The sequence below is a fragment of the Boleophthalmus pectinirostris genome, unplaced genomic scaffold (genome assembly GCF_026225935.1).
Source record: "Boleophthalmus pectinirostris isolate CB_2022bp ecotype Guang Dong unplaced genomic scaffold, ASM2622593v1 HiC_scaffold_17, whole genome shotgun sequence".
NCBI classification, from domain to species: domain Eukaryota; kingdom Metazoa; phylum Chordata; class Actinopteri; order Gobiiformes; family Gobiidae; genus Boleophthalmus; species Boleophthalmus pectinirostris.
This window is the reverse complement of record NW_026571115.1, coordinates 37,436,357-37,447,608: the sequence shown is the minus strand read 5'-3', so window position 1 is coordinate 37,447,608 and position 11,252 is coordinate 37,436,357. Positions and strand designations below refer to the sequence as shown.

General features: G+C 48.0%; 1 protein-coding gene across 1 annotated transcript; it reads right to left on the bottom strand.

Annotated features, from left to right (window-relative positions):
* Window positions 1-3,564: 3,564 nt before the first annotated feature.
* On the bottom strand, window positions 3,565-10,607 carry LOC110164367 (NACHT, LRR and PYD domains-containing protein 3-like). Its single transcript, XM_055153122.1, has 7 exons — window positions 10,254-10,607; window positions 8,694-8,865; window positions 6,722-8,483; window positions 6,370-6,537; window positions 6,140-6,304; window positions 4,358-4,404; window positions 3,565-4,163 (listed from the first exon to the last, which is right to left on the bottom strand). Exons 1-7 carry the CDS (start codon window positions 10,605-10,607, stop codon window positions 3,604-3,606), a joined length of 3,228 nt encoding a protein of 1,075 aa, XP_055009097.1. The 3' UTR covers window positions 3,565-3,603.
* Between the last annotated feature and the right edge of the window lie 645 nt (window positions 10,608-11,252).

Sequence of the window (11,252 nt, the reverse complement as noted above, 5' to 3'; positions counted from 1 at the left end):
AATTATGATGACCAAAAAAAAGAGAATAAAAGTTCATCAACTCTGGACGTGGTGGGGCTAAACATTTGCCAATAGATAACGACACTGCCTCGTTATCTGTGAGCTGACAGGCTGTCAATCAAACTCCCTACGTTTCTAGTGTAACTGACTTGCCTGCGCCGCCGGTACGTGGTTTACGTACGACTGTCACACAGTCCACAGACGCAAGACGCACAGACGCTGTTTACTCCACCAACACAACAGTTCTTAGCGGCTTTTTTTGACCTATATCTTCCTCGCAGTTCACACAAAGTTTGTTGTGATGGCGACAAGAATCCAGGAGCAGTTCGCCGCAAAAGAAAGTCCGTTTTTGAGGTCGCTGAAAGAAGAAGACAAGGGGAAAAGCAGCGAAGCCAAACTAAGATGATTCTTGAAGATTCATTCCAGCGATGGCGCGACTGAAGCAGACGAAGGGTCTAAAGACTGAACGCACTGGTCCACAAATTACTCCTGGACAGGAAACTTCTGCTTATTATGAAAACGTACTTTATTTCCAAGAGCGAGACAAACGTTTTTCAGGACACGAAAGCGATATCCTATGTCTGAAAACGTCATTTTCAAGGCAAAGAAAGAGTCGCTTACTGCTGCGTGTTGTAGTTAGTTCATTCGCACGGAATCTCCACGCAACCTTCTCTGCTCCCCTTTCCTGCTCCTCTCCCCGCTGCCCGATCCGCTCTTCTCCTCGCTCCTCACTTCTCCGTCTTGTCTAACCAACACTGTAGTTAGTTGTTTACAAGTCATGTGCAGCGGCTGTAAACAAACCTGTTTGTGGCGTAAGGAGGAGGAGGGAGGAGGTGTTTCTACGTAGGAGCTGTGGGGGAGGGGAGGTGGTTTCACGCATGCGCAACATTTGAAAAAGAACAAACAGTCGCTGGATTTCTCCTTCCTTGGAAAATCCTCTATACAACCTTTAAATCAAACAAAGCACCTGGACCAGACGGATTTTTTCAGAATTTTATAAAGTTATGAAGGAATCTCTGGCCCCAATTCTTAAACCAACTTTAACTGGATACTCAGAGAAAACAAGACACCCCCTCCTGGAGGGGAGCTGTAATATCATTCATTCTAAAAGAGAGTAAAGACAAGCTTGAATGTGATAATTTTAGGCCAATAAGTGTGTTAAATCAGGATTACAACAGTTTGACTCACATACTAGTAAAGAGAATGGAAGCAGTTCTCCCACAGATCATTAACTTAGATCAGAAAGGATAATATACACCGTACATTACACGTGATAAATCATATTGTAAACAACAATATACCTGTGATCTTAGTGGGTTTAGATGCAGAAAAGTCATTGTGATTGTGTGTGTTGGTCTTTTCTTCATAGAGTTCTGGACAGATTTGGTTTTGATAATAAATTGATTAGAACAATACAAGCTTTATATCATAACCCAACGGAGAGAATAAAGGTAAATGGGGCAGTATCCAGTGTTGGGGAGTAACAGATTACATGTACTGGAGTTATGTAATCAGAGTACAAATTACTGTTACTGTTTCAGTGAGTGGTAATTGGATTACAGTTACTTTGTTGAAATAAATGGATTACACAGCAGTATTTTCCTGTTTTCACATTTTGGGCTAAATACCCCCCTTTTTCTTTTTTTTTCTTTTTTTTTTTTTTTTTCTCGGTAATTCCACTCATTGCCGGAAACTAAACCAAGTCTGAACCAGGACTAAACCAGGACTAAAACCAGCTCGCTCTAAACTAGATCTAAACCAGGTCTAAACCAGGACTAAACCAGGACTAAAACCAAGTCTGAACCAGGACTAAACCAGGACTAAAACCAGCTAAACTAAAAACCAGGTCTAAACAACAAACCAGGACTAAACCAGGAAACCAGGACTAAACCAGACTAAAACAGGTCTAAACAGGACTAAACCAGGACTAAATCCAAGTCTAAACCAGACAAAACAAAACAACACAAACAAAATTGAAATTTAGAAACATGTAAATACGTTGTTTAGAGCGAATATTGAATTTTCAAAACAATAAAAGGAACGCGGTGATGTAATGTTTGTGACATGTTACAGTTAATACTTCACAGAGTCACATACTCTTCTTTAACTCTTTCCCCCATGAAGACGACATTTGACGACCCCCTGTTTCCTTAACGACGTGTTTTGTCTCCTCCGCTGTTTCACTAAAGACGAGATTTGACGACCATTAGAAACGACTCAGTTTTTCACATTTAAACAGAGACTGTGATAGGTGGAGCCACTACAACCCACACTAGACTGACCAATAGGATTCAAGGATATGTTTTCGCCGATTTTTTCCGAAGTTAATCGAAGTAGTGACGATGGAGCTTCCGGAAAAAAACACAACACGAAACACGAGCAATGGAAAGATCGCGGCTCACAGTTTTAGAAATAATGAGGAGCGGACGTATTTTATGGATCAGTTTAGAGAAAGTGACTTTTATAGATTTTAAAGTGATGATGAAGTTGATTATAAAGTGGAAAACAGCGACAGCGACGGACTTACAGAGAGTGAAACTTATGAAAGTGAGAATGTGGCTGATGCGTCTGTGTGGAGTCCTGCGATGTCCAAACAAACTATCAGGGCTTTATACTCGATTATGAACCAAAATTCCCCTCAAATCTGGATGTTTTTCAGGCGAGTCCTTTGAAATGTTTCAGTCTTTTTTTCCAAGATGCGACGTATAACAGAATCACTACAGAAACAAACGAGAAAGTGACCAAGATGACAAATACTGAACACCCACTGACACTGAAGAGTTTTATTATTATATTATTATATTATAATAAGATGAAGTAGTTGAATAAATTAAATAAGATGAATAAATTAAGTAAGATGAATAAGTTAAATGGAAAAAAATGATTTAGGTCCACACAGGTGAACAACAGGTAAAAACAGGTGAACACTTGGCTCTACTGTATCTGGTGAAATGAAATCTGTTTAAATACTTTGACAAAGTATATTTTTTTTATGAATATAGTTCTCAGAACCTGCAGATATCAGATGCTGAATGTAGTTTTTTGTTTTTGATTTTGCACCTGACCAGGTAAACTCTCATTTTCAGTGAGCTGTTATAACACCTGTAAATGAGTTGAATCACATTTAAACATCCAGAAATGAAGAGTTCAGAGTCTAAAGTTTCCAGAGATACAAATATGTCTGTGTTACAATGAAGTTCCTGAGTGTAAAAATCATTTATAATCACTGGTGGAAGTTTGTTTTCTTTTATGCTGTGATGCTCTAAGGGTAGAACTAGTCATATATGTGTGGGTTGTTCCTAGTCGGCGTCCGGGGGGGAAAGAGTTAATACCCCACAGAGTCACATACCTCTTTAACTAAACCCAAAGAGAAGAACTTTCTGGTCCAAAACAGTCAGATCCAAAGTGAAGAACTGTCCCAGTTCAGCTGCTTTGGCATTGTTCAGTTTCTAAGTTTTTATTTGAGTCAAAGTCAAATTTCAGCAGTGACAGTGAAGCTCCATTTTGATCTTATTTCTCTTTATCTTTTGTTCTCATTGTCGTGTCCTCATCATGGGACAAGTCCAGTTTCTATTCAGTTCTGTCTCGTCTCTTTCACCAGAGTCACAGAGGAACCTTCATCCCACAGTGCAAACCCTGGAAACAGAGGCTCAGAGAAGGACGAGAAGTACGTCCAGAGGTGGGACAGTTCTCCATCAGAGGAGACGTCATAGAAGGACAGAGCTCCAGCCTCAGAGTCCAGGAACACGCCACTCTGCCGGACAACACGCCCCCTTCACCAGAGGACACGCCCCCTCTCTGTGAGCGACCGGAACGGTGGAGTCGCGTTGCGTTGCCGTTGTGCCAGACAAAGTGCACTCCATCCACATAGATCCTCAGACCCCAGGAGTGATCATTGTTTCCAAACTCACTTTCCCGTTCCCGTCCGCTCCGTCTGATCTCTCTGTAACTCACTGCTATTTGAACCCTCCCTCTCCAGTCCACCTCCCAGTAACAGCGCCCCCTCAGGCCAGTGCAGCTCAGGACCTGAACGTAGTCTGTGAACCTGTCGTCATGATCTGGATACTCCTGCTCCTCCTTCACACGAGTCACAGTCCGATGGTCCTCAGACAGAAGCAGAAGACTGTGAGCTGAGTTTGGGTCCAGAGAAACGAGACACGAGTCTGAAACACAAACACTTCACCTCATTCTTTTGTTCTGATTGAGTCTACTTTTAGTGCACCTGTCACACACCTGTCAGACACCTGTCACGCACCTGGTTTGAGATGCTGACATTTCAAACAAAGTGAATGACCTGAGTGAATGACCTGAGCTGTTCTCTGCACTTTACTGTGTGAAGGAAACAAAACAGACTCACACTTCCTCAGACCTGGAACCATCCAGCGCTCTCCAGCAGGATCCAACCTGAAACACACAAGTCCAGTTTAGACCAGACCAGGACCAGACCAGGACCAGACCAGGACCAGGACCAGACCAGGACCAGACCAGGACCAGACCAGGACCAGATCAGAACCAGACCAGGGCCAGACCAGGGCCAGACCAGAGGCCAAAACAGAGACCAGAATAGAGACCAGACCAGGACCAGCACAACAGACCAGACCAGGACCAGACCAGGACCAGGACAACAGACCAGACCAGAGACCAGAGACCAGACCAGGACCGGTCCAGAGACCCAGATGTGAGAGAACGCTGGCGTGCTTTTGGCTGCCGCTTCTCCATCAGACCAAAATTTAAAGCTGGTTCTCTGCTGCGTTCCTGCCTGCCATCTGATTGTACCTCACCTGTGGACTTCGGGTCTCCACCATGGCAGTGACTTTTTGCGGCTCCCATCAAGCAGCTCCCTTGACCTCATCTGTTCCTCAGCCTCAGTCCCAGTCCACAACCTAGCACTAACTGACCTCTCCATCTCTGACCACCTGGCTGTTACCTTAGACCAGTGGTGCTCAATATGTCGATCTCGATCTACCAGTCGATCTCCAAGGTCGTGTGGGTAGATCGCCGTGTCTCGTCTCGGACTCGCGTTTGGACTCGGTCTTGTCTCTCACTCGAGGTCTGACACTCAACAAGTGTGATCATGTTTCATTCCGGCCGCTGCTGTTGGTAATAAACTTGTAGCGGGTGCAGGAGCGTGTGGGGCGTCTCAGTGCAGCCTGTGCGCTCATTTGAAACCCGTGAAACCCATTTTGGTCCGGGGGTCGTATCCAACCGACTTTGATCCCAAAGGGGCCGGATCAGAAAACTCATGTCATATAAACCCCAAAAATAACAATAAGTTCAAATATTTGTGCAGTGAAACGCAAATCTATTACAGAAATATTTTTTAATTGATGAACTCTTTCTTATTATAATATTATGAACAACCTGAAACTTGAAGAAAAATTCAATTTCAACACAAAGTTTTAACAATTCTTGTATGCAAACAGGAATAAGTCAATTTTTCTTGGAAAATCCTGCACTCAGCTCCACTTTTCTAATTTTTGACATTTTTCTGATGAGGGTGTCACGGTCAACAGTCAAAACGATCGTCCTTTAAGAGCGTTTGGAAAGAGACAAGTCTTCATTTGTGCTGCTCTGGTGGGAGGGGCCACGTACAGAGACGCTGGAGACGCTGCTGTGATAAACACCACAGAAAATTACCAATATTTTAATAGAAAATATAATTAAAATATTTTAGTAGAAAATCACCCAAGGGGCACATTAAAGGTCTTGGAGGGCCGGATCTGGCCCCCGGGCCTTATGTTTGACACCTGTGCCATAGACAATATCACCTCCTCATTCCCCACAGAGAAATGCAATAACTACTTATCATTTTTTCATTCCAAAATCCAAACCATTGACTCCACACTCAACAGCTCTCGCTCCCCTCATCCCTCTCCAGAATCTCGCCTCAACCGCTAACCACACGCTGTCTTTTTTCTCTCCCTTATCCCTCTCAGACACAACCAAACTCCTCTCCAACATGAAGCTCACAACCTCCCATCTGGACCCTCTCCCGTCTCCTCTCCTGAAAGCCTGTATCCCCACTCTACTCATTAACAACATCATTAATACCTCGCTCAGCTCTGGCGCTGTCCCTCCTGCACTTAAACTTGCCACAATCACACCCCTTCTGAAAAAAAAAAACAGGGGGCAGTCTCACCTGACAGACAGCAGAGGGCGCTGGTCCTGTAGAGCGGTCAGGAGCTCGGCGGAGGGTCCTGGATGGTTGTAGCTCAGGTCCAACTCTCTGAGGTGGGAGGGGGCGGAGCTCAGAGCTGAGGCCAGAGCAGCCCCGCCCCTCTCTGAGACCAGACATCCAGACAGCCTAAAGACACAGCATTACACTCATGTGGACACAAGGGGGCAGAGTGCATCATGGGAGCGTCTCACCTGAGCGTCTCCAGTCTGCAGGGGGCGCTCTTCAGTCCAGAACACAGCAGCTCCACTCCTGAGTCCTGGAGGTCGTTGTTGGTGAGATCCAGATGTGTGAGACTGGAGGAGCTGAGGACTGAGGCCAGAGGAGCACAGCTGTGAGGAGACAGACCACAGCCACAAAGACTGAGGACAGAGAGGGACATTAGAGACTAGAACCTCCACACAAGAGTTTAAATACAGTCTGAGGACAGAGAGGGACATTAGAGACTAGAACCTCCACACAAGAGTTTAAATACAGTCTGAGGACAGAGAGGGACATTAGAGACTAGAACCTCCACACAAGAGTTTAAATACAGTCTGGACTCACAGGGCTTTGGTGGAGGCTCTGACCACCGGCAGCAGACCCAGGAGAGCGTTCTCTGTGCGCTGGTATTTCCTCAGGTCAAACTCCTCCAGGTCTGATTCTGAGGACAGTAAGATGAAGGACAGAGCAGACCACTGAGCAGGAGACATGGTTCCATCAGAGAGGTATCTTCTCATGTTCTTCTGTATCTCCTGCACCAGACTTTGGTCGTTGAGCTCGTTCAGACAGTGGAACAGGTTCAGACTTCTCTCTGCAGACAGACCCTCTCCATCCAGCTTCTGTTTGATGAACTTTACTGTCTCCTGATTGGTCGGGTCACTTCCTGTGTGAGTCAGCAGACCCTGCAGCAGCCTCTGATTGGTCGGCAGAGACAGCCCCAGGAGGAAGCGCAGGAACAGGTCCAGGTGTCCGTTTGGACTCTGTAAGGCCTGGTCCACAGCAGAGCGGTAGAAGGCCTCAGCGTCTGGACTCTCAGAGGAGTGTGGTGTCTCCAGCAGGTTCTCTCCAGAGCTGTAGAAGGTCTGATGGACGTGAAGAGCAGCCAGAAACTCCTGCACACTCAGATGGATGAAGCAGTAGACCTTGTCCTGGTACAGGCCTGGCTCCTCTCTAAAGACCTGTGTGAACACTCCGGAGTACACTGAGGCCGCTGCAGCGTCCAGCCCACACTCGCTCAGGTCACTCTCGTAGAAGATCAGGTTTCCTTTCTGCAGCTGCTCAAAGGCCACTTTTCCCAGAGACTTCACCATCTCCCTGGTCTCTGGAGTCCAGTGAAGGTCCTCCCCTGATCCTTGATCATACTTGATGTTCTTGACTTTGGCCTGCACCACCAGGAAGTGGACGTACATCTGTGTGAGAGTCCGGGGCAGCTCCGGTTTTGTTTGTTCCAGAAGCTTCTGTAGAACTGTGGAGAGGATCCAGCAGAAGATCGGCAGGTGGCTCATGATGTGGAGGCTGCGGACGCTCTTGATGTGGGAGATGACGGCTGTGGCCTGGTGTTTGTCTGTGAACCTCTTCCTGAAGTACTGCTCCTTCTGCGGGTCGGCGAACCCTCTCACCTCTGTCACCATGGAGACGCACCATGCCGGGATCTGATTGGCCGCGGCGGGGCGCGTGGTTATCCAGAGGAGAGCGGAGGGAAGCAGGCTCCCCCTGATGAGGTTCACCAGCAGCACGTGCACTGAGGTGGACTCTGTGGGGTCGGTCAGGACCCGGGTTTGGCTGAAGTCCAGAGGAAGTCTGCACTCGTCCAGACCGTCAAAGATGAAGAGCACCTGGAGCTGTTGGAAGCTGCAGAGATGTTTGGATGGACTGAAGAAGTGGTGCAGCAGCTCCACCAGGCTGAACTGTGTGTCTCTGAGCACGTTCAGATCTCTGAAAGTGAAGGGGAACAGCAGCTGGAGGTCCTGGTGGGCCCGGCCTTCAGCCCAGTCCAGACTGAACTTCTGAGTCAGCACTGTTTTCCCCACGCCGGCCACGCCCTTCGTCAGCACTAATCTGATTGGCTGTGGTGAATGTGGGCGGGGTTTAAAGAGCTCTTCACATGTGATGGTCTCTGGAGCGGCCGGTCTCCTGGACGCCGTCTCCACGTGTCTGACCTCATGTTCCTGGTTGACCTCTGAGGCTCCGCCCTCTGTGATGTAGAGCTCTGTGTAGATCTGGGTCAGGGGGGCGGAGTCTCCTGCTTTAGCCACGCCCTCAAACACACGGCTGAACCTCTGCTGCAGATCACACTTCAGTTTATCTCTGAATCCAACTTTACTCCCTTTAAACATCACACAAGAGTTAGAATGTCAAACATGTCACATATTTCATACGGGAGGAAATCTGACACACGGGGAGGGACCTGACACACGGGGAGGGCACCTGACACACGGGGAGGGCACCTGACACACGGGGAGGGCACCTGACACACGGGGAGGGCACCTGACACACAGGGATACAGGAGGATGGGAGGGCATCTGGAGGTTCTTACTGTCTCTCAGGCGCTGGGCCAGATGTTCCTGGTCCATCCTCTTCAGGAAGTCCAGGGTGAAGTTCAGAACCTCTCTGCTCTCCTCCTCCTCACTCTCGGAGCATTCTGGGTAATCTGAGGCCAGGAGCCTGTGGAGCCTCTGCAGCTGCTGAAGGACCTGCTCCTTCAGAACCTGGAACCACACACTGTGTGAAGAAGTGTTCTGAGTGTGACATCAGCCACAGCTCAGCTCCAAATGAAGCTCATGGAAGCCAGCACTTAGAGCAGCTCATCTGGAGCCAGGGTCTTAACTCACCATTATTCTCTTATGAATTAATCTAGACATTATTTTTTCCACTACTGGTCCATTTATTTATTCATTTATTTATTTATTTATTTGAGACAGGGACAGTGCACAATTTTTACATGAACCTTAGCAGGAGAGGTGCATTGTCCCTGGGCAGATTCTTTGACTGATTGTATTTAACTGACCTTAACTATCAACTGTTCTTGGAGACCTATGTAGTGTGTTTTGGGTTGATGGGGTGGGAACATCCGGGGATCGAACCCGGAATCTTCTTGTTGTGAGGCATGAGTGCTAGCCACTAGGGACCACCACCCCGGTTTACCAGTCCAGAGGCGCTGTCCCTGACCGACACGTGATGTTGCAGGGACGTGTCAGCCAAGACCCATAACATCCAGAGACTTAAGATCCTTGGGACGGATCTTATCCACCCCCAGAGCCACCGAGAAGCTTTAACCACCTCAGTGACTTGATGGACGAGTTCGTCTCTGAGTCCCAAGCCTCAGCTTCCTCCTCAGAAGATGTGATGGTGGAAGTATCAAAGTATTCCTTTCACTGTTCGAGGTCAACAGCTTTCCCCCGGCACTGTAAACAGTGTTAGTAAAGCACCAGGTTTGGGGATTGCTGCCTCGATACCACAGACCTTGCGACCACAGACCTTATGACCACAGCAGCAGCCGCATCAACAATAGAGGCTGAGAACAAAGCCCACTCAGACTCCATGTCCCCAGCTTCCCCTGGAATCTGTGAGAAGCCCCCCCAGAGGTGCGAGTTGAAGGTCGCCCTGACAGAGGCTCTGCCAGACCTTCCCAACAGACACTCACTGTACACTTGTATCTGCCAGGTCTTTCCAGCTTCCTCCTCCACCAGTGGACCCAACTCACCACCAGGTGGTGCTCTACAACTCAGCTCCTCTCTTCACCCAAGTGTCCGAGACACGCGGCTGGAGGTCAGATGACACGACAACAAAGTCGATCATCGACCTCTGGCCGAGGGCGTCCAGGTGTCACGTGCACTGATGGACACCCTTGTGTTCGAACATGGTTATGGACAAACTGTAACTAGTACAGAAGTTCAATAACAGAACACCGCTCGGGTTCAGATCATGAAGGTCGTTCCTCCTAATCACCCCTCTCCAGGTGTCACTGTGGACGCCCATGTAGGTGTTCAAGTCTCCCAGTAGAACTGCCCAGGAACTCCAAGAAGGCCGGGTACTCTGCACTGCTGTTTACACTAGTGAGAGACCTGTCCCCGACCCAAAGGTGCAGGGACGTGACCCTCTCATTCACCACACTGAAGTCCAACACACGGAGCTGAGCTGTGGGGCAATGAGCCCACACCAGCCCGCTCCTGCCCCCCATTGTAACGTCAAAGAAATGAAGAGTCCACCTCCTCTCAAGGAGTTGGGTTCCAGAGCCCAAGCCGTGGAGCGCCCACGCCAGGCTTGACTCCAGGGTGGGGACCCCGGTAACACCAATCTGGGCGTAATTGACCTCTGTGTGATGCTCATCATTGGGGACATTCTGACTTGTGCTCCCGGACCTGTTTGCCTTGGGTGACCCGACCAGGGACATGAAGCCCGCGACAGCATAACTCCTAGGATCATTTGGGCACTCAAACCCCGCCACCATGTTAAGGTAACAGTTCAAGGAGATTTTTATTTTTTTTGTGGTATTTCGTGTCAAACTAAAACCTATGTAATGAACTGAAGATTAATTTATTCCGTAATGGAGTCCTACAGCACAGTCGCGCACGGGCCCATTTGTGGAGACTTGCACCCACGCAGTACAGGACCACACCCACTCAATAACCCCAGATTATATCAAACTTTTGCGCTGCATATGCCACGGACTGAACCAAGACTAAACCAGGATTAACCCAGGATTAACCCAGGACTGATCTAGGATTAATTCTATAACTGAACTAAAAGGACTAAACAAAGGCTGAATTAGGACTAAATCAGGACTAAACCAGAACTAAACCAGGACTCACTGTCGGGACGTGCTCGAACTCAACATCTCATGCAGGTAAGTGCGGCTGTTGTCCAATTGCACTTTGCGGACACTCTGCTCTGTGGACTCCGGGTTCTCTCTCTTAAATCCAAGATTAGTCCTCGCCCGCATACTCGCCCGTAAAATTCCAGAACATTAAAATCCGCCTGTTTCAGCAGCTATTTGTCCACACCCGACCCGGTGCAGGACTCTGCTACAGCCAGGTAACTTCTACCTTCCTTCAGTGTGTCCAGAAGTCTGACTTTTTGTGTTACATCTTCCTCT